The following is a 26,971-nucleotide window of genomic DNA, read 5'->3' on the forward strand; positions in this document are numbered from 1 at the left end:
CCTTTAAACTGTAGGAATTATAAATGTTAACACAAAATTAACAGTTCACTTTGTTTGTTTAGACTCAGACCGGTGGCTGTAACAGAATAAAAATGAGTTCTGGCTTTGAATTTTAATAATTATCAAATGTTTTGGAATCTATTCTGTAAAAAAAAAGGTTAAATATGAAAAATATCATTAGAATTTGAAGTTTAGGATGTGTTTTTGTGAAATTTAAGACGTTTTTATAGAATAAATTGAAATTGAAAACAGGAAATGACATAAATGGCACAAAAAGACCGTCAATAATCAATCAATCATTTAATAACTTAACAAGACGTTTCTGTGATTGAGAATTTCTTTATTTGGACAAAAACACAAGCAAAAAAATACATCATCATCATCATCATCGTCATCAAAAACTACTCTGAAAATAAAAAAGTGCCAAAACAACAGACGAGTTCTGACGGTTGGAAAAAAGTGCATCAGTGAAAACACAGCGACGTGTTTCGTGGTTCTGCGGCGTCGGGACGTTCGACAGAGGGAAAAAACGAGCTGCGTGGTCGTTACCGAGGCGACGACAGGAGGAGGTGAGTCACGGGTAACAACTGCTTTTTTTGTTTTGTTTTGCTTCTTTCACAATAAGATAGAGAAAAATAAAAACAGACAAGAACAACAATCGTCTTTCAGTTTGTGAACGTCGCCTCAAAGTCTCCGGATCAAACTCTTTGGTTGGACGTTAAAAATCTGCAGAGGAAGATTTTTTACTGTCAAACACAAAATATCAGCTTAAAAGGAAAAGTTTTTTAATTCTTACGGAGATGTGATGTTAATTTGTCGAACTGCTCCTTTAATATTAAAATGTCAGTTTTCAATAATACAATTTATGACGTAAACTTTAAACTTAAAAAAAAAAAGAGTTCCCTTTGATTTTGAAGGAGACGAAGAAAAAAAACCATCAAGTAAATGTACATTTCCTTTTTCTATATTTATTAGGTCAAATATTAGTATTTTCAACTCAAGATAATTAATTGTTAGAAACTTAAATTTAACTATTAAAAAAAAAAAAACACTAAAGTAAAAGAACTGATCGAGATTAATTGATATAAACAAACATATTATTGATCCTGTCAGGTCCTAAAACCAGTGTTTATCTATTGGCTCAATGAAAAACTACAAACGTTGTGTGAAATAATTAGTGAAATGTAACGAGACAAAAGTTTTCACAGATAGAAAAGACAAAAAAGTGTCGGAGTGGAAACGTTTCAAATCAGACGCTATTAGGAAAAAAAAAATCCACTGAAATAATAAAAACGTTAAAGTCGCGAGTCTCTGAAGCTTTAATATAATAATAACGACTTCCTGTTTGTGGCTTCATGTTGCTTCAGTCTCGTCTCTTTCTAGGCACTCGTCGTGTTTACAGTTCAACTTCCTGTAGGTGGCGCTCTTCTGTGTGGATCCTGAACTTTTTATCACTTTAATCAAACAACTTCTTGGTGAAAAACTGCTTAAGCTTTTAAGAAAAAATGAAAAATATTGTTTAAGTGGATCTTTGATATTCTAGGGAGCTTTTATTTTGGCGATCCTGTGGTTTCCAGCTCATTTCCTGTTGATTTTTACAGTGAAGTTTTAAAGAGAAAGTGTCGTTTAAGCTTCTGTTTTTTATGTTCAAGTTTTCTTTTTTAAAAGAAAAATAATTGATTATGCAGTAAAGTTATAGTTAAATGAAAAATACAGTAAATGTCGATGTTTGAAACGTTAATCTGTGAATATTAATTATCGTTTAAGTTTTCTGTTTAACTGGAAATAACAAAGTGAAGATGACGACAAATCAACACTTCATCATTATTCATATGAACAAAAAAACAATTAAAGTGACTAAGTTTGGCACATTTCTGTTTGTTCACAGAAAAAAAACCCAGGACCTGTCAGATAAATGTAGTGATAATCATAATAATATTAATAATAATAATAATCATAATAACAATAATAAATCAATAACATTGATAATGAACAGATGAGTTTGTGAGAAGTGGCTTTGAATCCGTCCTTGATGATAATTTGGCTTCGGTGCGACGACGACGACGACGCCAACAACAGACACAAACCGACTCGACGGGCTCACGCCGAGCTTCGACAGGTGAGTCGCCGTCGCCGTGGCAACCCACCTGGTCCCACCATCCCCGTCTCCGTCTCCAAGGAAACAAACACAGCTCTCGTCCTCCCGTCTCACTTCATCCTCTGTCGCAGTCGACTGAGCCTCCAGCTGTGGCCCGGGAACATCTGTCTGGGGTCGAACTTATACCTGAGGAGGCAGATTGAAAAAACTTTATTTAACTGTTCAGGAGGAAGTTTATCAATTAATAGGCTATATGCCCAGCTGGCTAAAATCCAGGAAGTAGTGGTACTTCCTGGATTTTAGCCAGCTGGGCATATAGCCTATTCAGTTAGTTACAGTGTGAAGTCATTTCAGTGAATCCGTCCACAGTTCATCTGATAATATATTGTTAAATTGAGTTGTTGATAATTAAGAATAAATTATAAATTCATCTGGGTTTCGATTAGAGATCGTCTTGTACCAATTGTACCAAAGAAAAAATATATTTTCCAGGAAAATTAAGATAATTCAACAGAAACATGTTTTGAAAAATTGAAAGTTAGTTTACTTTCTCTGACTGTCAGATTTGGACAAATGAACAAAAACAAACTGTTGAGTCATTTCATGTTTTTCTTATTTGAAGTGAATCTGGATCAGAATCTGTTTTATTTTTCCCCTCTTTTTTGTTAAAATATCTTAAAATTGTCTCAACTTGTGCAAAATCACCAGCACAGAAATGATAATTACATACAGTTATGTTGTAAAGTGGGAAGAATTAAAAAAAAGAGGAATAACTTTAGGAAATTGTTAATTTTTCAAAATAAAAGCACAGTTGAATTTAAACTTCAAACAGAAATGCAGCTGATTCTTCATGTTTGAGATGTTCGTCTGACGTTTAGGTGAAAATACAGAGTGTAGAAATGACTGAGTGTCAGTGAACGCACCGTGGGTCGTAGACGCCGGGCGTCCGACACGACGGCCCCGAACACGACTGCAGCATCATCAGTCTGTGGTTCATCTTCTCCAGGAAGTCCTGCCCGACGGAGTCGGCGATGTTGGTGAGCTGGTAGGGGTCAGAGGTCACGTTGTAGACCTCCACGAACACCTGCAGGTTCAGGGACAACCCGTCACTTTAAAGCCCCAGGCTGTAACTTATTTGGCTTTTTATTAGCAAAAATCAAATATGTCTTTCATAAATATGTATTTCACTGAAGTCGAATCACACTCGCATACAAATGAAAGCTTTCTGGTTCCTTAGAATGAGTTGTTACAAGTCGTTACAAATACATAAGTGGGCGGCGCACCGAACCGCGGCGGCCATGTTGCATCGCCATTTTTTTTACGTTGAGTGGCGGCGTGACCGTAGGTAACCACGGAAACTCAGCGGAGCTGTGGGCTCGGCCTGTTAAAACTGTCACCACTGTGTAGTGTGAGGAAGGACGGAGGCACTGGTGTTGCATTCAGGTGCAGTCAGGCAGACGGCCGTCGGCAAACCAACCGGATGTAATTTTACTCCACGAGAGAAAGACGGTAAAACAATACCACATCACCATGACAACATATTGTCACGCCTGTATTGTTTTGCCACTTGTTTACATAGACGCTTGTTTATCCTGTTACATGCAGCGTCTGTTGTCTGTCTGACGTCTGCCCCATTTCACATGAATGCAACATCAAGAATACGTTCAGATATGCAACCGCACCGCTAGATGGGGGGGAATTCCTACATACTATACCTTTAAACAAACACTACGAGCTTCTACCTGAACATGAACACACACACACACACCTGGTTGTCGTCGAACTCGCAGTACTGCAGGTTGGCAGAGGGGGCGACGGTTCTCACGCAGGCGTAGGTGTTGTTGTACGAGTCCTCGCACACACAGTCTGGAAAACACTCCTACAGAGACAGAGAGAGAGAGAGTGTGTTGGTGTTTCTGCTCTGTCTCTATAAATACATAAATAAAGTTTTATTAAAACATTTTTTAAAGAGTCTGTACCGACACCCCCGGGCCCAGCAGGGGGCAGGACGGGTCCGACACGTTGCTTCCTTCTCCTTCGTACTCGACCAGGAAGTCTGTTCTCCAGCTGCTGCTGTTCACCTTCCCCTCCTAAAGGGGAAAACAGGTAACCATGACGACAGATAAATAGATTATGGGTTTTTTCTACAGAAACATGTTGCATTCACTTGAATTTTTTTTTTTTTTAAAGCTCTGTTTTTCAGAGTAATATGTTTTTGATTTAACCAGATTTCAAAATCCCGTGAGAAGGTCCCCCCTGCCATAATGTAAAAACTGATTTCAAAATAAAGGTGCGACGTCCGACTGCTCTAATATTTTTTGAGGTGGTGTTCTGTGATAACAGGTCGTCTCCTCTAAACATTAATCTGAATTCACAGGGAACAGAGTGAAAATAAGAATAAAATGAGTGGCCTTTTCCTTTGAATCCGTTTTGGAAGGTCACCTTTATTTTGAAATTACCCCTTACGCGCTCTTCCTGTTGTATAAACATGTAGCCATAGACTGTAGCCGGGGAGAGCTTGACTGTTTTTTTTTTGAGGTGGAGCATTTACATCATGGATCTAATAGAGCTAATAGAAAAAAAAAACTAAAACTGAAAAAATATAATTTTGAAAAACAGAAAAAAATTTATTTTGAAAAACAGAAATTTTTTTATTTTGAAAAACAGAAATTTTTTTATTTTGAAAAAGAGAGCTTTTTTTTCCAAGTGAAAGCAACACGCTTCCGTAGTTTTTCAGCTCTTGTTAAAAAACTTGCTGATGTCGACCAATCGGAAATCGTCCAATCAGTGATGATGAGTAACCATCAACAAACAGGTAACCATGGTAACCAGGAGGTGAACTCACCATGACGGGCAGGAAGGACGTCCCGTCCATCTGCGTCTTGTTGACGTCGTAGCCGGCGATGTCCAGGATGGTCGGACCGAGGTCGACGTTCGCCACCAACAGCTGAGACAACGTGACGTGGTGAGTTCAGGGGCAGTCGGTAAAAACACAACAAGAAGAATCTGTGTGTGTGTGTGTATGTGTGTGTGTGTGTGTGTGTGTGTGTGTGTGTGTGTGTGTGTGTGTGTACCTGGCTGGTCTGGTTGGGTTTGATGTTCGGGCCTCGGACCATCAGAGGAACCTTGATGTCGAACTCGTAGAGCTGCCGCTTGTCCAGAGGGAGAGAGAACTGACCTGAACACACACAATAATCAATTAATAATCAGTCAATCATAGTTTTTTTCCCAGGTAATTAGAAAAAGGTTTTTTTTGTGATTGTTTCAGACAAAAATCCTTGATTAGCCTATGCGGCACGTTTTCTTAAAAAATGCGATGGAACATGCGCAATATTTATGCGATGAAATTGCAATAATTTGAAAAACTGCGGTTTGATGAATAAGAAAAAAAAAGTGATTCCCCCAACTTGACTTCCTATGATAAGCAAGCAAACTACATCACAGAAAGTGTTTTATTTCAGGCCTTAATTAATAAACACATGGCTCAAACTTACAAAACATTGATGAGAAAAACAAGTTCCGTAGCTTTACAAAAAGAAAACACTACAACTTCTGTAAAAAATGAACAAATTAAACTATAAAATTAAATGTGTGCTTCCAGTTTTACAGACGTAGCTATACACAACAGACATCTTCTGTTAAAATAAGTGCAATCTCTTACTGTAATGTAGATTAACATACTACTATTATACTTTTATACTTTTTACTTTTTGAAACTAGTAGGATTTAATCAACTGGTAACAAAAAAGTGCAATCTTCCGACGATTCAGGAGTTGCATCAACTCCTGAATGAAATCCGCTGTGAAAATGAAAACTATGATTGCGTAAAGCCGGCCAGTCATCGCCAGTCATCACCGGCCAGTCATCCTCCATCCCTCCTCCCTCTCCTTTTGCACTTAGTATTGTTGGCAAATGGGACCGATTTGCAGCTCCATCATTTGCAGCTTTCCATTGACACTTGTCACTTCAAAACGTTCCCAAGGCAACAGCAGGAAAATGGCTGCTCTGGTGTGAAGTAAACGCAACATTTTTCAACTTTCTGCGAAGAGATATGTGACTTTTTTCGAAACGAGTGACAAAAATGCGCCCGTCTGAGTAAATTACATCAGTTGTTTTATTGCATCGGTTGCGTGTGTGTGTGTCTCACCGGTGTGTGTGTGTGTTTGTGTGTGTGTGTGTGTGTGTGTGTGTGTGTGTGTCTCACCGGTGTGGTAGCCGTTGTCGGAGGTGAAGAAGATGTAGGTGTTGTCCAGTTCTCCTCTGACCTCCAGCCGCTTCACGATCTTCTCCACCAGGTCGTCGACCGACAGCAGAGTCCTCCACCTGAGGAAGAGGAGGAGGAACGAGTTACAGTTAGTGAAGGAGAGGGGGAGGAAGAGGAGGAGCAACGAGGAAGAGGCGTTCAGGGACGTCTGGAGATAACAGTTAGTAAAGGAGAGGAAGAGGTGGGGGAGGAAGAGGAAGAGGTGGGGGAGGAGGAGGAAGAAGAAGAGGAGGAGGGAGGAAGAAGAAGGAAGAGGATGAAGAAGAAAGAAGAGGAGGAGGAGGAGGAGGAGGAGGAGGAGGGGGAAGGATGAAGAGGAAGAGGAGGATGAAGAAAAGGAAGGAGGAGGAGGAAGAGAAGGATGAAGAGGAAGAGGAGGATGAAGAAAAGGAAGGAGGAGGAGGAAGAGAAGGATGAAGAGGAAGAGGAGGAAGGAGGAGGAGTAAGAAGAAGGGGGAAGAGGAGGAGGAGAAGGAGGAAGAAGAGGAAGAGGAGATGAGGAGGGAGGAAGAGGAGAAGCAGAGGAAGAGGAGGAGGATGAAGAAGAAAGAAGAGGAGGAGGAGGAGGGGGAAGGATGAAGAGGAGGAGGAGGATGAAGAATGAAGAGGAGGTGGAGGAAGGAGGAGGGAGGAAGAAGAGGAGGAGGAGGAGGAGGAGGAAGAGGAGGAGGAGAAAGAGGAGGAAGAAGAAGAGGAGGAGGAAGTTGAAGGAAGAAGAGGAGAAGGAGGAAGAGGAGGAAAAGGAAGAGGAGGAAGAAGAGAAGGAGGAGGAGCAATGATGAGGAGAAGAGGAAGGAGGAAGAGAAGGAGGAAGAAGAGGAAGAGGAGGAAGGATGAAGAGGAGAGGGAATAAGGAGGAGGAATGAAGAAGAGGGAGAAGGAAGAAAAGGAAGAGGAGGAAGAAGGAAGAAGAGGAGGAGGAAGAGGAAGAAAGGGAGGAGGATGAAGAAGAGGAAGAAGGAAGAAGAGGATGAAGAAGAGGAGGAAGGAGGAAGAAGAGGATGAAGAAGAGGAGGAAGGAGGAAGAAGAGGATGAAGAAGAGGAAGAAAGGGAGGAGGAGGAAGGAGGAAGAGGAGGAGGAGGAAGAGGAAGAAGAGGAGGAGAAGGAAGAAAAGGATGAAGAAGAGGAAAAAGAAGAAGAGGAGGGACCGACCGTTTCCTGAAGGCGTCGTCCAGCAGCTGAACAGACGAGTTGGACATCGGCGTCTTGGCCTGACGGATCAGCCAGTGTTTGTCCTGACACACACACACACACACACACAGGTGGTTAATGTGTGTGTGTTACAGTGTGTATTATAGTGTGTGTGTGTGTGTGTGTGTGTGTGTGTGTGTGTGTGTGCGTGCGCTACCTTCCCGTGTGTGTTGAAGCTCGGGTCCCTCGGAGCCTTGGTGGTGTTGAACCGGTCCTGGTACTGAGGAGCCGCCGTCCAGGGGGAGTGAGGAGCCGGAGTAGAAACCAGCATGAAGAACGGAGAGAAGCTGGATTTATACTGGAGGAAGTCTAGAGACATGTTGGCCTGGAGGGGGGGAGGGGGGGGGGGGGGGGGGGGGAAGAGAAGGAGGGATGGGGGAGAGAAGGAGGGAGAGTGAAGGAGGAAAGGGGGGGTGGAAGAGGGGGAGAGAAGGAGGGAGAAGGAAGGAGGGAAGGGGGAGAGAAAGAGGGGAGAGAGAAGGAGGAAAGGGGGAGAGAAGGAGGGAGGGAGAAGGAGGGAAGGGGGAGAGAAAGAGGGAGAGAGAAGTAGGGAAGGGGGAGAGAAAGAGGGGAGAGAAAGAGAGAGAAGGAGGGAAGGCAGAGAGAAAGAGATAGAAAGAGAGAGAAGGAGGGAAGGGAGAGAGGGAGAGAAAAGGAGGGAGAGTGAAGGAGGGAAGGGGGAGAGAAAGAGGGGAGAGAAAGGGATAGAAAGAGAGAGAAGGAGGGAGAGAGAAGGAGGGAAGGGGGAGAGAAAGAGGGAGAGAGAAGTAGGGAAGGGGGAGAGAAAGAGGGGAGAGAGAAGTAGGGAAGGGGGAGAGAAAGAGGGGAGAGAAAGAGAGAGAAGGAGGGAAGGCAGAGAGAAAGAGATAGAAAGAGAGAGAAGGAGGGAAGGGAGAGAGGGAGAGAAAAGGAGGGAGAGTGAAGGAGGGAAGGGGGAGAGAAAGAGGGGAGAGAAAGGGATAGAAAGAGAGAGAAGGAGGGAGAGAGAAGGAGGGAAGGGGGAGAGAAAGAGGGAGAGAGAAGGAGGGAAGGAAGAGAGAAGGAGGGAGAGAGAAGAAGGGAAGGCGGAGAGAAGGGGGAGGGGGGAGAAAGAGGGGGAGTGAAGGAGGGAGAGAGAGTGGGAGGGAGAGAGAGAAGAAGGGAAGGGGAGAGAAGGAGTGAGAGAGGAGGAGGGAGAGAAAAGAAGGGAAGGGGGTGAGAGAGAAGAGGGGAAGGGGAGAGAGAAGGAGGGAAGGGGGAGAGAAAGAAAGAGAGAGAAGGAGGGAAGGGGGAGAGAAAGAGAGGAGAGAAAGAGAGAGAAGGAGGGAGAGAGGGAAGGGGGAGAGAAGGAGGGAGAGAGAAGGGGGGAAGGGGGAGAGAGAAGAAGGGAAGGGGGAAAGAAAGAGGGAGAGAGAAGGAGGGAATGGGGAGGGAAGGAGGGAAGGGGAGAGAAGGAGGGAGAGAGAAGGGGGGAAGGGGGAGAGAAGGAGGGAGAGAGAAGAAGGGAAGGGGGAGAGAAGGAGGGAGAGTGAAGGGAAGGGGGAAAGAAAGAGAGAGAAGGAGGGAGAAAGAGAGAGAGAGAGGAAGAGAGAAGGACAGAGTGAAGGAGGGAAAGAGGGAGAAAGAAGGGAGGCGGGAGAACAAGAGAGAAAGAGGGAGATAAAGAGAGAGAAGGGAGGGGAGTGGAGAGAGAGATGATGATGATATAAATATTTCAGATTTTCATAAATCACAGCAACATGTTGAACAACATCAACAGAACATGACTCATCAATAAATTTGTGTGTGTGTGTGTGTGTGTGTGTGTGTGTGTGTGTGTGTGTGTCTCACCAGTACGTCGGTCAGGTAGTCTCGGCTGTAGTCCGCTCCGTGTTTCTGAGCTTTCCCGTTCACCGACAGCGTGTAGTTGTAGTATTTAGAGTTCTTCTCCTGGGAAAACAACATATAAATAATATCCCAATAATCAATAATATCGACCGTTTACAATCAGTGAACAGAATGAATCATGACGTCGTCCTTGGTCGTTTCACACGGTCACATGGTCACGTGACCCTGGAGGGAGCGGAGCAACACGGTGCGTTCAGGAACATCTAGTAACTGATTGATTGGTTCAACTGCTCCAGTCACATGATCGACGTTCCCACAGGAAAACTCACAACTCCACATCTGGGAACGAGGCTGACAGTTTATATGAAGAAGAGAATCCATCTTCTCTATCCGTTCCTTTTCTTTCTTGTTCTTTTCTTTTCTTTTCTTTTTCCTTTCCATTCCTTTTCTTTTCTTTTCTTTTCTTTTTCCTTTCCCGTTCTTTGCTTTTTCCTTTCCTTTCCTTTCCTTTCCTTTCCTATTCTTTTCTTTTTCCTTTCCAGTTCTTTGCTTTTTCCTTTCCTTTCCTTTGCTTATTTCTTTCCTTTCTTTTCCTTTTCTTTTCTGTTATTTCTTTCCTTTCCTTTTCTGTTATGTGATTTTCTTTTCTTTCCTGTTTTTTCCTTCTTTTCTTTCCTTTCCTTTTCTTTCCCATTCTTTGCTTTTGTCCTTTCCTGCTCTTTCCTTTCCTTATTTTCTTTTCTGTTATTTCTTTCCTTTCCTTTTCTGTTATGTTCTTTTCTTTCCTTTCCTGTTTTTTCGTTTCCTTTTCTTTCCCATTCTTTGCTTTTTTCCTTGCTTTTTTTTCTTTCCTTTCCTTTCCTTTCCTTTCCTGTTCTTTTCTTTTCTTTTCTGTTATTTCTTTCCTTTCCTTTTCTGTTATTTTCTTTCCTTTCCTTTCATTCTCTTTCCTCTCCTTTTATTTCCTTCCCGTTTCTATTCTTTTCCTCTCCATCAGTGCCTCACCAGTCCGATCCAGTAGCTCCATCCTGGGGGGACATGCTCCACTCCTCCGGCCTCTGGGTGTCCGTACTGTAAACACGCGCACACACACACACACACACACACACACACACACACACACACACACACACACACACACACACACACACACACACACACACACACACACACACACACACACACACACACACACACACACACACACACACAGTTACACACACAAAAGGTGAATTAATGACATGATGAAATAAAAACAGGTGAGTTTAGGAACAAAAAGGGGGAAAAAGTAGAAAAAAACACCAAAACCTCAACTCATTTTTCAACACTTAGTTTCATGTCTTTATATGACATGAAACCAACATGGCGTCCGTCCGTCATTCCTCACCTGGTTGAGGTATTTCCCGGCGAAGAAGGTCTGGTACCCGGCGGCGGCCTTCAGCAGGGCCGGGAAGGTCTTGGCCTCCTCGCTCTTCTGCCAGTCGCGGCTGCTGCAGTTTCCCTCCAGCGTGTTGTTGATGACGTGGTGGTTGTGCGGATACTTCCCCGTCAGGATGCTGGCTCGGCTCGGGCAGCACAGAGCGCTGGACACAAACTGACCCAGGGAGAGATGATATCACTGTCTGGAGAAGGATTTGATTGATTTTATTGATTGATTTTATGTTATCGGTGCTGATACTCACGGCGTTAGTGAACGTGATCCCTGCATCTCCGATCAGTTTCTTTGTTTTGTTCAGAGGCGTCTGGAAGAAGAAAAAGATGATGAGACAGAGATGAGAATCAATAAGTTCATCACAAACTGACCAATGAGCTCCGTCGACGTCAGTAAAAACACGACTCAGAGAAGAAACATAATCAATATTTTATATTTCATACAAACACATCACAAGCTCATTGATCAGACTGAACTCTGCACTTAAAACAGAAGCTGCTGGGAATTATTTCACTGTTACTATGGTGCCAGTTATTATTGTATATTGTATTATTACTGAATTGTATGTTTCTATTTCTCTATTTCATTTATCTTGTTTTTATATGAGCATTTTTTTTTGTTATCACTGATTCACTGTGTTTAATTACTCCGTGTTTGGATCTTGTCACCAGTGAAAATGATGATGATTTTTTTCAACGAGACAAATATTATGAGCTCATATTCTAGATAATTCTTCATTTAGATCAATTAGGAAAATGAATAACTCCACAGAAACAAACACTTATTTTCCTCGTCCATCTGGTGTCATATGAACTCCTGAAATCTGACTTTACTTTAGATATAGAAAATTAAGGCCAAAGATCTTGAATTGAAGGACTTTGATAACAGGACTTAACATTTTTCTTTAATTTGAAGTTGATTTTTTCTTATGTAATATGGTAAAAACTACTTTTTTTCAGCCTTTATTGATAAAAAGAAGTTGAATAGGAATAGGAAGTCACACAGAAAGAAGGAGAAAACAGAAAACAGAATAATCCTTGAAAAATTGATTGATTATTATCAAGGTGTGGACTGATTAGTTTTTATTCTGATCAACAAAACAGTTTCTCTTCTAATTCATATTCAGGTCAAAGATCTGCGAGCTCTTTAGTTTGTTTGATGGTCTATGTTTTTGCTGTTTATGTCAATTTACTTTTACAGAATCAGTTCATGTTTGGTGATAAGGATGTCTGGTATCGATCACTGTAAGAATCGATCAGTCTTAAATCGATATTAGTCCCAGTGGAGCTGTAACAGAGGGGAAGGAGGGGGAGGTGAGGAGGCTGCTGACTGAGTGAGATGCCGAAACGATGAGTCTGAGCAGGAATGTGATCAGTCAGCTGAAATGTTCGATTATCACCAATAAATCAATGTTTGTTTTTCTATTTCCAATGCAAATACTACGTCACGACTCTGGGATCATAAAATAAAACAAATGTCGTCGGTAAATAAATGAGTAAAAGAAGCATTATAAACAGGTTGTAAACAAAACAAAGCACTGACCAGGCCGCCGATGGCCACGTCCAGGTCGTCGGTGAGGATCAGGACGATGTTCGGTCTCCGGTTGGGTCCGGTGGCTCCGCAGCTCAGCCCGGTCCACACGGCGATGACGCAGATCAGGAGGCAGCAGCTCGGTACCGTTAACGGCACCGGGACCGGACAACGGCGACGGAAGAACGAGCCCATGATGATGGCGATTATTATTAGTGATTAGTGATGATTATTGATTATTATTGCTGCTGCAGCGTGTGGTGTGGCCCCCGTCTCTCCGTCTTCTCTCCCCCGCGGATCTGCTGCTTCCCACCGGACTGAAGTGAAGTGTTGTGACGGAGCTCCGGAGGGAAAAAAAACCCACCAGACAGACACAACACGGAGGAACAAACTCGGCCCTGTTTCTGTTTCAGACACTTCCGGGTCACGTGTTGCTCGGCTACCGGAAGCTCGAATCAGCTGATTTGAATAATATAGTATATTTTTTCCCAAATTACGTATCACAGTTATATTTTTTGATTATGAATACGTAGAATGAGCCAGTATACAGGCTAAACTAATATAAACGTGAAGCTAGCGTATGAGTTGAGCGAATATTTAGGCAAAGTTAGCATGTAGCCTGAGCTAAAGTTAACTACTACGCCAGCGCTTGTTGCCATGGCGACGGTAAACATTCACGTCGCGGTCTGAGAAAGTAAAAGCACGGAGGCTGTTTTTAATGAAGAAACGTTGTAAATGCACCATATTTCACATGTAAAGGCACAAATTGTGGTATTTCTTTACTATTAAGTTTATTTTTTTGATAAACCTGGCAGAGCAGCAACCGTCTGTTGTTTAGACTGCGCGCTCTTACTTTGAAAAGCTCAAAGCCCGAGTCAGCTGATTTGAAAACATTATTATATTAATTTATTCACAAATAACGTATCACAGTTCTATTTTTTGATTATTAATACGTAGAATGAGCCAATATATCGGCTAAACTAATGTAAAAGTGAAGCTAGCGTTTGGGTTGAGCGAATATTTAGGCAAAGTACCCTGAGCTAACGTTATAGGCCAGCGCTTGTTGCCATGGCGACAGTAAACATTAACGTCATGGGCTGAGAAAGTAAAAGCACACATCAGGATTATGATGGAAAAACGTTGCAAATGCACAACATTTAACATGTAAACTAAAGGCACAAATTGTGGTATTTCTTTACTATTAAGTTTATTTTTTTGATAAACCTGGCAGAGCAGCAACCGTCTGTTGTTTAGACTGCGCGCTCTAAAAAAGCTCAAAGCCCGAGTCAGCTGATTTGAAAACATTATTATATTAATTTATTCACAAATAACATACCACAGTCATATTTTTTGATTATGAATACGTAGGACGAGCCAGTATATAGGCTAAACTAATATAAATGTGAAGCTAGCGTTTGGGTTAAGCGAATATTTAGGCAAAGTTAGCTAACGTTAGCTACCATGCCAGCGCTTGTTGCCGTGGCGGGCGCGTGCCTATGTTCCCTCAGCCCTATGTTCCCTCTGGACTCTCTCTACTGGACTCTGTCTATCTGGCCTGTCTAGCCTCTACCTGGTCTTTTTACTAAACTTAACCAACTCCTTTCTTCATTGCCTAAACCCAACCAAAGGGCTGTGGGAATAGGGCCTAATTTTCAGTGACAACAAAAGTTAGAAATGAGGGAACATAGGGCTGAGGGAACATAGGGCCTAATTTTCAGTGACAACAAAAGTTAGAAATGAGGGAACATAGGGCTGAGGGAACATAGGGCCTAATTTTCAGTGACGACAAAAGTTAGAAATGAGGGAACATAGGGCTGTGGGAACATAGGGATGACCCCGCCGTGGCGACAGTAAATTTATACATGCGGAGAAAAGCATGTAGCTCTTATAAATCGGGATTATGTTGAAGAACCGCACCACATTTCACACGTAAAGGCACAAAGTGTGTTATTTATCTATTATTAAGTTTATTTTTGACAAACCTGGCAGAGCAGCAACCGTCTGTTGTTCAGACTGCGCGCTCTTACTTTGAAAAGCGGAAATAGCTTCGCCACAGCAAGCGAAGTTTTCCGAAAGTGGCCGAAGTAGATTTTCGTTGAAAAACAGAAAATTCAGTCACAATAAATGTTACTTTGACAGTTGTAAATGTTACCAAGATATTAACAAATAATTTAACAATAAGTTATTCATAAATGAATTGAATGTGTTATCTATTACGTACTTTATTCCCCACTGGGATCACTTAGTAAAGGTTCAGATGGAGAAACATTCAGATGAAGTGAGTGAATTTATTGTCAAACAACACAAACACAAACAAGAGTGAAAAAAAAAAAACACAGGTACAGATGGATGTTGAACAGCTCAGTGTTTGTTATTGTTGCTGGAATGATGAATAGTTGTGATGGAAAATAAAATAAAAAACAGTCAGTGATGAGTCACCTGATGATTTTTGTAACAGTATTTTGCAGCTCTGGTGGAAGTGGTCTGGAAAAAAGTTAAGTACACAACTGAATGATGTTTGTGTTGTTCCAGATGTCAGAACAGCTGGATTATTGTTTATCATATCTCCTGTCATCTGTTTATTTCTGCTTTTCAAAATAAAAGTTTAACAAAAATATTTTTATTTTCGGATTATTTTTAAAATTTATAATTAAAGAGGAAATCGTCCATCATCACATCGTCCACTCTTGAGTGTGTGAGGAGACACGTCGGTGATGAAGCTCTGCGGTGAGTGACATAGACCAGAGCGGCTTTTTTATGCAAATGAGAATGACTGATGCATCCTGGGTAATTTAGGGGCAGCGCCCGGCATCCCTCCATTGAAAAGTTCAGCCTAACTGGCCTGACAAACTAACTAACAAAAAGTTGTCTATTAACAGGCTATTTACAGACAACACTTAGCCAAAACCTACCCGGTGACTCGACCAAATACGTGTAGATGTCTGGGTCAGACATTTCTGGCCACTGTGTGGAGTCATTGATCATTGTGGGAGGCTAAATGAGCATACCGCTAGATTAATTAATTGTAATTTTTCAAGATAGCGTGAACGGTGGGTTTCAAAGAGGGTGTCAAAATAATTATGGGACATATAGTGCTACAAAAGAAACAAAAAATAAAACATTCAAATTGATTGTTAGTTAGTCTACGCTCCATCAAAACACAAAAAGCCACTGAGTGCAATGTAAAAATGCCGGGTGCTGCCCATAGACTGTAAAAAGAATGGACGTAGCGTCCGTGACGTCACCCATTGGTTTTGGGGAGTCGTTTTTGTGACTCAAACATGGCGCCATGTTGGATTGGTCGGCCGAGAACCCGCCCACTGGCCTCGAAGCAGCTGTCCACGGAGCTGCTCGGACCTGTCACTCAACGTTTCCGCGCCCTAATTGGCCAGAGTTTTAACCTAATAACAGTAAAACGGTAGAGTTAAAAAAAAATTCACCCCCCTCAGAGTGTGTGCGGGGGTAGAAACTATCGATTGAGACGAAAAAATGTTCTGACACCAGGCTTTTAACATGTTTACTGAGGATGTTAAGTCGGCGATTTTAACATGGGGGTCTATGGAGAATGCTGCTTTCTGACACCAGCCCCTAGAGGAAGAAGAGGGGATTGCAGTTTTTTGAACGCAGTGAACGAAGTGAGCTTCACTTCTCAGACCCACAACTGCCCCCTTGGTGCTGCCCCTAAATTACCCAGGATGCATCAGTCATTCTCATTTGCACAAAAATGCCGCTCTGGTCTATCAGCAGTAACCATGACGATCTAGAACCGGAAACAGAAACAGAACGAGTCCCGCGAGCGCAGGAGAAGCCCCGGCGCCCAGCAGCAGCAGCAGCAGCCGCCGCCCCAGCAGCAGGAGCAGCGCGGCGCCCGGCGGGAGGAGCAGCGCGGCCTCATGTCAGGTGACGGCGTTCAGGCTCTGGCTCCCGTCGCCCGGCGTGAAGAACTGGACTTTGGGCGCCACCAGGCCCGAGTTGTTGCGCCGCAGGCTGCCGCTGCTGCCGCCGGCGCCGCCACCACCACCGCCGGCGCCTTTACGCATGGAGTTGTTGCGTCTCATGGAGTTACGCTTCCTCAGCGAGTTCTGGTGCGACAGTTCGCTCTTCTGCAGAGTCTGAATTAAGATGGACGGCTTCTCGTCCAGCTCCCGGGCGCTGCACAGCGGCGTCGTCACCTGGAACAAAACAACAACACGCCACGGTTAGATTACCAGAACAACAACAAGAAGCTGATCCAATAGTATATGGCTGCAGACCCGGAGACCTGCACAGTCAGACCCCTTAACGCCACCTAGTGGTTGACTGTACAATTGCAACTGCACAGTCTGGACCCGCACTATGGTTTTTTGACAGGGCAAAATCCAAATAAAATGCCAAGATCTAATTGTTTGTGAAGCTTGTAACACTTTAAAACTTTTTTTAATAGCCTATAATGAAATAAAATGCTTTTAAATGTTCTATTGCATGGGGCTACTATTGGTTTTGTATGCTAATGGATAGGTAGATACGAAATATGGACAATATGAATGGCAGTAGGAACGTGAGTATTGATGTCATAAAAGTTTTTGTCGAAAATGTACCAATGAAAATGTTCCAATGTTTCCACAAAAGTATGACATTTCATATTTTATGAACACGTTGGCTCACACGCATAGCCTATAATTTTATTTCTGTTTAATTTAAGCACACAGTATTAAAAGTATCTCGTTTCATTAACTCAAATTCCAAAAAGATCAATATTATATATATTACTGTATTTGACGTACATATAAGACTCGTAGTAAATGTATTATGTATGTATTATGTATTATGGTAAAATGGTGGTTGTCAGATACATTTTCGACAAAAACTTTTATGAACAATGTGATTCACGTTCGATACTCACGTTCCTACTGCCATTCTTATTGCCCATATTTCGTATACATTATCTTTTACTTTATTTTATCTACATTATCTATTACTTTACTTTAACATTATATTATACAAAACAGGTGGCGCTGTAGCAAAAAACCATAGGGTCTGACTGTGCAGGTCTCCGGGTCTGCAGACGCATCGGTTCCTGCTGTTTAACTTCTACCTTCACTGTGTTGCCGAACTTGGAGTAGTCCACCGAGTACACGCCCTCCTCCTCCGTCACTATGGGAACGAAGCGGTGGCCCCACTGGATCTCCTCGGAGACGTAGGAGGTGCGGGCCTGCGTGGTGATGCCGGTCGTCTCCACGACGCCCTCCAGGATGACGATGACCTCCAGGTCGCTGCACTGCAGCTCCATGGCCGACAGGTCGTAGAGCGGGCTGAGGGGGCGGAGCCACGTGGTTCAAACCAGCAAATTTACATTTAAGTGCAGGTTAAAGGGATAGTTCAACATTTTGGCAAATTGGCCCATTGCCATAATCCCTATAGTCATACTGTAGCAGTAGGTTTGTTACCTTTAATTGTCGGTGCAATCTGTTTTTAGAACGGCGGAGCAGAGCCGTGAGCTGCTCAGAGCTACGCTACGGAGGCTCATGGGATTTCTTGGTTTCCCTCATCAAACTCATCAAATACACAATCCAACAACTCCACAACGCTCTGGTGGACAAGTTGTGACCTGCACATTCACCACGCTATGAAATAATAACACAACGTTACCAGACAGAGTTGTTTTAGAGGGAAATTCATGCAAAACTGCTGATGCGCGTTGCCTTCAGGGACAGTTTTTCATCAACAGTCTCTGCATTTCCCTCTAAAACAACTCTGTGTGGTAACGATGTGTTATTATCTCATAGCGTGGTGAATGTGCAGGTCACAACTTGTCCACCAGAGCGTTTTGGAGTTGTTGGATTGTGTATTTGATGAGTTTGATGAGGGAAACCAAGAAATCCCATAATGAGCCTCCGTAGCGTAGCTCTGAGCAGCTCACGGCTCTGCTCCGCCGTTCTAAAAATAGCTTGCACCGACAATTAAAGGTAACGAAAATAAACAATAAAAACATCTTGAATATACTTGAATATTTAAAATATTAAAACAGAATAAATTAGATTACTTTAAATATCAACTGATTTAAATTGTGTTGGTTTTATTTAGTTCAATACTTTTTTTCCTTTGCTCATTCAGCCACAGGTGATACTTTTTATTTTCTCACGTTTATTAAATGTACTTTTCTTTTTTGCAACCTTGAACTACAAGTTTGATTTTTTTCTCTCTCTTTCTTTGTCGTATTCAGATCCAGATTATTTTTGTTTTCATGTTGGAGAATAAAAAAGAAAGATGGAAAAACATTTCCACTAAATCAGTTCTTGCTGCTGCTGTTTGTGTTTGTCCAGCAGGTGGAGCCACAGATTCACATTTACTTTTCACTTTCAGCTCTGATGAGTTCAAACAGGAATCATTTTCTTTTCTTTTGAGTTTTAAAAACATGAAGAGTCAAAACTTTTCTTTATTTCCCAGTGAAAACATCCAGATGTGTGCCTAATGTGTGTGTGTGTGTTTGCACCTGTTCTTGTCGATGATGTGACAGATGATGAGCGGCGCGAGCAGGAACAGGTTGTTGCTCGCCACGGCGCTCTCCGTCTGCACGTCGATCTGATGGATGGGAATGACCTCGCCCTCGGGTGTGGTCGTCTTCCTCACCACCTGCACCACAACACAGAGTTTCATTTCTTTACCAATTAGTTTGTTTTTTGATTTATTCATTTAGAGATCTGCACGCTCTTATTTTGAAAAGCAGAAATAGCTTCAGATGCTCCCTCAATGTTTTAACCCCTTCCTGGCCAGTTGTTTTAGCTGCAAAAACACATGATTTCTCATACTATGTTTTTATTTTTAAAATGTTTTTTTATTCCTGTCTATATTCTGAAGGTTTTTTTTACAGAGGGGATTGTTGATATCTCATTCATACAACATTCTATTCCAAAAAAACAAAACAAAAAAAGCGAAATTTGATTTTTTTTTTTTTTTTTTTTTAGGGCTGGTGACAGTATTTACAGAGTGATGAAAAGAGATGTCCAAAATCCTCCTCTGTGAAAAGTTCTGACTCTAATACGTCAACAAAATAAAACAAGAATTTAGAAATCTGAACAAAGAAAATTGTTCAGATTTCTGTTCTGGAAATGTATGCAAATTAGCGCATATTTCATTAGATATTGTCCCATTTACACATTTAAACATAAAATTTGACAAAACTTGTAATACAAGAAATATTTGTCTTAATGTGAGTGATAAACTTGGGAAGTTTAATGGTGATATCTGTTAGTTAAAATTTTTACCTTTAAAATACATTAAAAAACCCATATAGCTATAGGCGGAGGTGGATATTTTTGTCCAATCAAAGGGGCATGGATGTTGTAAAAATGCATTACGAGTCCAAAATATGGACTTTCATTCTGAAACTCGGGACATCCAGAGTTTACCCAAAGATAAACCTCCTTGCCAAAAATCAACCCCCAGTGACCTTTCATCTGACCGTGGGGGGTTGGGAAAGTGTGAGAGGTGGACAAAAATGTCTAGGGGTCATTAAAGTGGAATATGTAGGTTAATCTAATAATAATAATACCTTTATTTGAATAGGGACAGTGCATATTAATGTACAATAGTAAATATGCCAGATTATAACAGTGTAATCTAAAAGCTAAAAGCTACTGAATAGAAATTATCATGTGAAAAGAAGATAAACTTTTTGTGCTTATCCCCAAACAGGAAGTGAACAAAGAGCGAGGACGTAGTGAGAACACCTGTAACCTGACGGTGGCTCCAATGATCATGCTCTTCCTCAGATCTCCGATACGGATCATGAAGCACAGCCGGTTGTTTCTAACGGCGATGACGGCGTGGCGGCTGAAGATCAACGTCTCCGCTCGCCGGTTGGACTGAGCCGTCTTCATGAAGATACAACCTGAGGAGGAGAGGAAGAAGATGAAGCGGCCTGGGAAAACCTGTTGGAAGTCGCTGACGTTCGATTGTGGCAAATAGCCAAAATAGCTAGGTGGAAAAGTACTATTTCAACGATTTTGATATTTTGTGTGATTCTGGTACTTTGAACTCCCTACTACATCGTGGTGAATAAATATTTTAAGAAAACAAAACGGAAAGTACTTATTTTTACGTTTTTGTGACGAGTAAAGCGTTTCATTTTCAGCTGAGACACAGCAGCAGCGCTAGAGGAGAGGACGTCCGTTGTTGTTGTAGAGGTAACATTCAAGGACCCTCGGAAAGCAGAAAATCCCGCGATTCAGATGCTTTTTTACAGCTGATCTTGATCATAAACGGTTCAGAAGTCATAATATGTTGTTGATGTTTTGTAAAACATGTGCAAGTGCCGATGATGAGCTCGGTTTAGCGCCGATGCTACGTTCGGATTAGCATCGATGCTACGCTAGGTTAGCGTCTGTTCCCATACCACGTGATTACACGCACCCTATACGGTCCCTTCTTGTCATAGGACCCTCGGAAAGCAGAAAATCACACGATTCAGATACAGTTTACAGTTCATCTCTATCATAAACGGTTCTGAAGCTGTTTAATGTTTTGTAAAACACTCGTCTTTAGAGGGTTAAGTTAAAGCCATTTTTGTCACTTTTCAGTTTTTTGGTCATAATAGATTAAAATGTCCATAACTTTTGATCTGAAAAGGCTATCTCAGTTAATCAAACAGTTTTGAATGGCTGAAAACTTCTAGTTTATGGAAATATCAAAAAATGAAAATGTCAAAATCCCATCATGTGAAGGGTTTTCCCAGGCCACCACACATCAGTGTTTCTGTGTGTGTGTGTGTGTGTGTGTGTGTGTGTGTGTGTGTGTGTGTGTCGTACCCAACATGACGGCGTTGATGATCAGACCCACAATGTTCTGCAGGATGAGGACGGTGATGGCGGTCGGACACTGCTCCGTTATCATCCGGCCGCCGAAGCCGATGGTCACCTGCACCTCGATGGAGAAGAGGAACGCCGAGGTGAACGACCTGCAAGACCAACCAGACAGACAGCAGGTTAAAGGGATAGTTCACCCAAAATTCAAATTTCACTCATTATCTACTGTCGACTAAGGGCTGGGAGAAGTTTCAGAGTCCTCCGTGGCTTCTCTGAGTTACAGGGGGTCTCGGCGTAGCAGTGCATGTCCATATAACGGTTGCAAATGGATACCAACTGTCTTCGTAACAAAAAGACACACCAAAAAACATCCAAATACCTCCATGCTGCTCGAATGTAATGTCCGTCTTGTATTGAAGCCCCGAAATGCGAAATTGTTCCGAAAAAAATTTAATAAGCCTATATTTCAAGCTTGTTTTGTAGCGGAAGCTTCTCGAAGCTCCTCTTCCTGGTCCGTCCAAATTCGCATTTCGGATTTCGGGGCTTCAATACAAGACGGACATTACATACGAGCAGCATGGAGGTATTTGGATGTTTTTTGGTGTGTCTTTTTGTTACGAAGACAGTTGGTATCCATTTGCAACCGTTATATGGACATGCACTGCTACGCCGAGACCCCCTGTAACTCAGAGAAGCCACGGAGGACTCTGAAACTTCTCCCAGCCCTTAGTCCACATGAGGGTGAGTAGATAATGAGTGCAATTTCAATTTTGGGTGAACTATCCCTTTAACGTTTCACACACACACTCAGACACACAGAAAATAAAAAAATCTGGTCCTGCAGCTTTAAATTCTCCTCATGTTCAGTTTGAATCTGTTTTTTCAGCCTCAGTCTGTTTGTTTTTGCTCCGACAGCTGTTTCAGTCGAACAGAAAACTAAAATCCACTGAAGCTTCTCTGTCGTCACTGGATACAAACATCTGGTTCTGGTAACACTTTATAATAAATAATATAATAATAGACACACTATTAAACATTAAATTCTGAACACATGAATAGTCATTAGTATGCGGTTTATAAACACAGTTAAACATGTTTTACTCATCATTGATAAGCACTAACTGTATTTATAAACTACATACTAATGAGTATTCATGCATTAAAAATGAAGAATTCAGTATTTATTAATGCTTAACTAATGTTTAATAGTGTGTATTTATTATAAAGTGTTGCCCAGAGAGGATCAATCTGAGAGGAGAAATAAAATCTGGATTTAAACTTTCTGACTTTTTTTCCCCCATAAATATTTTTCTCATCTTCGACATTTTTAAGACTTTTTGGTCACCGTTTAATTTATAGGCCGTTAATTATGTGATAATGTCAAGAAATAGCCAAGAAATAACAGTCAGTTTCATAGTATTGTCATGTTTTTCATAAAGGCAAAAGACTACAGATGCTTTTCATGCTTTGAATTCTTTGGGAAAGGTCAGAATTTTTCTCCACCGAGTCTTCTTGTAATCAATCGTTATTTCTTGGCTTTATTTCTAGACATTACTATGTAACTGACTGTTATTTATTGACATCCTGTAAAAATTAAAGGGTTACCAACCACGTTTTTAATTCGAAATATCAGGATGTATCTAAGAAAGATTAAAAAAAAAGAAAAAAGAAAGAAACAGGAGCTCCACTGTTTCCTGTCTTATCTCCTTTTACGACAGGAAACACTGGACCTCCCTTTATGAAAATAAAGGACAAACACCATCCCATAATGCCTTGTTTGATGTGTGTGTGTGTGTGTGGGGGGTGGAGCCACGTGAAACATACAAAAAAAACAAAAACACACACAACAGAGCAGCTGTTTGATGCTGGATACAGAACTGATGGAAAAATCCATCAATAAAGATCGTCAGTCGTCACGGAGATCTGTTTGTTTTGTTTTGTTTCTGTGGTTTGGAAAAAAGGAACTTCGTTCATCGTCCCAGTTTTATAAATAAAGTTTGTTCAAAAAGAAAAAAGAAAAGAAAACATGTCCTTGAAATTTCTCCTTCAGGTAAAACAGAGAATCTTTATCTTTGCTTCAGGTCTTTTCTTGACCTCATCGTGACCTTTGACATCGAAAACAAAGGAGATTGTTTTGACTTTTCTGCTGCCGACAGAAAAACTACGGATTGAAACTTTAAATGTTTTACATTTTTTACAAGTTTCAAAGTAAAAACTTCATCTGACAAGCTGGAAAAAGTCAAGACAGCGATGTGAAATGTGACTTTATCTGAGTTCATGTGAGAGTCACCGGCAGCAGAGAGAGAAGCAATCTGTTCCCTCCCTCCATCTTTCTTTCCTTCCTTTTTCCCTTCGTCCTTACTTCTTCCTTTTTGACCCAATCTGTTCCCTCCCTCCATCCTTTCTTCTTTCCTCCCTTCCTTCTTTCCACAATTCTTCTCCCCTTCCTTCCTTCCTTCTTTCCCATCGTCCATCCTTTTGCTTTCTTCCTTGACCTATACTGTAATCTGTTCCCTCCCTCCATCTTTCTTTCCTTCCTTCCCTTTGTCCTTACTTCTTCCTTCCTTTTTGACCCAATCTGTTCCCTCCCTCCATCCATCTTTCCTTCATATTCCCTTCCTTCTTCCCTCCTTCCTTCCTTGACGTCGGTGACGCAGTGGGTCCCGGGGGGCAGAGAGGGAGGTCCCAAACACTCCCTCCTGTAAACTTCACTTTATTTCCTCTGAAACTATTAACACAAAAGTTTCATAACTTTCTGACGTAATAAAAGTTTTTTTCCTCCTCCATCTTTAAACTCCACTGAGGAAGAGGAGGAAGATGGAGAGACGTTCAATGACATTAAACACATTAAAGTGACTTCATCAACCTGAGCTGCTCTTTTCCTTCCTTCCTTTTTCCCTTCCCTTTTCCTTCCTTCCTTCCTTCCTTCCTTCCTTCCTTCCTTCCTTCCTTCCTTCCTTCCTTCCCTTTGTCCTTACTTCTTCCTTCCTTTTTGACCCAATCTGTTCCCTCCCTCCATCCTTCCTTTCTCCCTTCCTTCTTTCCACAATTCTTCTCCCCTTCCTTCCTTCCTTCCCCCTCCCCCTGCTTTCTTCCTTGACCTAATCTGTTCCCTCCCTCCACCTTTCTTTCCTTCCTTCCCTTTTCCCTTCCCTTCCCTTTTCCTTCCTCCCTTCCTTCCTTCCTTCCTTCCTTCCTTCCTTCCTTCCTTCCTTCCTTCCTTCCTTCCTTCCTTCCTTCCTTCCTTCCTTCCCTTTATGCTTACTTCTTCCTTCCTTTTTGACCCAATCTGTTCCCTCCCTCCCTCTATCTTTCCTTCATATTCCCTTCCTTCTTCCCTCCCTTTTGTCCTTCCTTCCTTGACGTCTCTTATTTGACGTTGGTGACGCAGTGGGAGGAAGGAGGTGGGAGTGGGGGGAGTGTGGGGCAGAGAGGGAGGTCCCAAACACTCCCTCCTGTAAACTTCACTTTATTTCCTCTGAAACTATAAACGCTAAAGTTTCATAACTTTCTGACGTAATAAAAGTTTTTTTTTCCCTCTCTCCTTCTTCCTCCTCCATCTTCAAACTCCACTGAGGAAGAGGAAGATGGAGAAGAGACGTTCAATGACATTAAACACATTAAAGTGACTTCATCAACCTGAGCTGCTCTTTTCCTTCCTTCCTTCCTTCCTTCCTTCCTTCCCTTTGTCCTTACTTCTTCCTTCCTTTTTGACCCAATCTGTTCCCTCCCTCCATCCTTCCTTCTTTCCACAATTCTTCTCCCCTTCCTTCCTTCCTTCCCCCTCCCCCTGCTTTCTTCCTTGACCTAATCTGTTCCCTCCCTCCATCTTTCTTTCCTTCCTTCCCTTTTCCTTCCTTCCTTCCTTCTTTCCCTTTATGCTTACTTCTTCCTTCCTTTTTGACCCAATCTGTTCCCTCCCTCCATCTATCTTTCCTTCATAGTCCCTCCCTTTGTCCTTCCTTCCAGAGAGGGAGGTCCCAAACACTCCCTCCTGTAAACTTCACTTTATTTCCTCTGAAACTATAAACGCAAAAGTTTCATAACTTTCTGACGTAATAAAAGTTTTTTTTCCCTCCATCTTTAAACTCCACTGAGGAAGAGGAGGAAGAGAGACGTTCAATGACGTTAAACACATTAAAATGACTTCATCAACCTGAGCTGCTCTTTTACTTCCTTCCTTCCTTCCTTCCTTCCTTCCTTCCTTCCTTCCTTCCTTCCTTCCCTTTGTCCTTACTTCTTCCTTCCTTTTTGACCCAATCTGTTCCCTCCCTCCATCCTTCCTTCTTTCCTTCCTTTCTCCCTTCCTTCTTTCCACAATTCTTCTCCCCTTCCTTCCTTCCTTCCTTCCCCCTCCCCCTGCTTTCTTCCTTGACCTAATCTGTTCCCTCCCTCCATCTTTCTTTCCTTCCTTCCCTTTTCCTTCCTCCCTTCTTTCCTTCCTTCCTTCCTTCCTTCCCTTTGTCCTTCCTTCTTCCTTCCTTTTTGACCCAATCTGTTCCCTCCCTCCATCTATCTTTCCTTCATAGTCCCTCCCTTTGTCCTTCCTCCCAGAGAGGGAGGTCCCAAACACTCCCTCCTGTAAACTTCACTTTATTTCCTCTGAAACTATAAACGCAAAAATTTCATAACTTTCTGACGTAATAAAATATTTTTTTCTCTCCTCCATCTTTAAACTCCACTGAGGAAGAGGAGGATGGAGAAGAGACGTTCAATGACATTAAACACATTAAAGTGACTGCTCTTTTTTGTCATTTTAACTGTAAAAAACAAACAAAAAGAAAGAAAGACAGAAAGAAGAATAATAAGTTGTGTCTCTTACTTGACCTCGTTGACGCAGTGGGTCCCGTTGATCTGCGCCGGGTCCAGGTCCCCGTGCGCGAAGGCCACGAGCCACCAGCTCATGGCGAAGAGCAGCCAGCTGCTGACGAAGGTGGTGGTGAAGATGACGAGCGTGAAGCGCCACTTCAGGTCCACGAGCGTGGTGAACACGTCCTGCAGGAATCGACCCTGCTCGCGGATGTTCTTGTGCGCCAGGTTGCACGCGCCGTTCTTGGCGATGAAGCGCGCCTTGTTCACGCGGTCGCGGAACACCGGTTTGCGGGGCACGCGGGAGGCGAGCCCCGGTAGACCGAACTCCTCCGGGATGATGCTCTTCCGCGCCAACATGTCGCTGTCGGTGGTGAAGAAGAGGAGGAAGAAGAAGAAGGAGAAAAGGAAAGAAAGTCCGTGTTCAGTGCGTCTTTACGCGCGGACACGACATGTCCAAACGGTCCGCACGCGCCGTGGATGGAGAGTCTCGGTGTGAGCAGCAGCAGCAGCAGTGGGTGAGTGGGGGAGGGGGGAGGGGGGAGGAGGGGGACTGGGACTGGGACGGTCTGTCTCCTCTCTCCTGTTGACGTAGTCCAGCGTCCAGACCCCAGACCCGCTCAGACCAGACCAGGCTGCTGCTGCTGCTGCCTTCAGGGACCGTGGGAGTCTTTAAAACACACCAAATAACGCTTTTTTACGCATTAAATTATGAATTTCAGACATATTTTTTTCAAGTTTTTATGTAAATTGAAGCAGCAGGAGTTCAGTAAATAACATTAAATGGAAGAAAGATGCGAAATAGTGAATAATAATGGAGTCAAGGTCAATTGATTAAAGTCATGGAAAAAAGAGGAAAATACGAAACGACGAGTCTTTAAAACACATGAAATAGGATAAATGGTAAATGGTCTGTATTTATATAGCGCTTTACTATACCTGAAACGATACCCAAAGCGCTTTACAGTACATCACATTCACCCATTCACACACACATCCACACACTGATAAGATAAGATTGCACTTGTGGTTTATTTTGCATTTTGTCCTCTTAAT

The 26,971-nt window shown here is 42.4% G+C and overlaps 2 protein-coding genes across 2 annotated transcripts; both read right to left on the reverse strand.

The window, feature by feature from the left end:
- Positions 1-326: 326 nt before the first annotated feature.
- On the reverse strand, positions 327-12,691 carry gnsa (glucosamine (N-acetyl)-6-sulfatase a). Its single transcript, XM_085768628.1, has 14 exons — positions 12,336-12,691; positions 11,044-11,103; positions 10,749-10,955; positions 10,367-10,432; positions 9,365-9,463; positions 7,713-7,880; positions 7,517-7,599; positions 6,303-6,421; positions 5,173-5,276; positions 4,944-5,045; positions 4,078-4,188; positions 3,867-3,977; positions 3,022-3,182; positions 327-2,284 (listed from the first exon to the last, which is right to left on the reverse strand). Exons 1-14 carry the CDS (start codon positions 12,516-12,518, stop codon positions 2,209-2,211), a joined length of 1,650 nt encoding a protein of 549 aa, XP_085624754.1. The 5' UTR covers positions 12,519-12,691; the 3' UTR covers positions 327-2,208.
- Positions 12,692-16,091: 3,400 nt separating this feature from the next.
- Positions 16,092-26,381, reverse strand: kcnj8 (potassium inwardly rectifying channel subfamily J member 8). The gene is made up of 6 exons (XM_085768630.1): positions 25,929-26,381; positions 21,110-21,258; positions 20,033-20,193; positions 18,796-18,935; positions 17,398-17,614; positions 16,092-16,495 (listed from the first exon to the last, which is right to left on the reverse strand). Exons 1-6 carry the CDS (start codon positions 26,273-26,275, stop codon positions 16,220-16,222), a joined length of 1,290 nt encoding a protein of 429 aa, XP_085624756.1. The 5' UTR covers positions 26,276-26,381; the 3' UTR covers positions 16,092-16,219.
- Positions 26,382-26,971: the final 590 nt, after the last annotated feature.

Source organism: Trachurus japonicus, chromosome 23 (assembly GCF_045865225.1).
Source record: "Trachurus japonicus isolate A0001 chromosome 23, Traja_1.0".
Classification (NCBI taxonomy): Eukaryota; Metazoa; Chordata; class Actinopteri; order Carangiformes; family Carangidae; genus Trachurus; species Trachurus japonicus.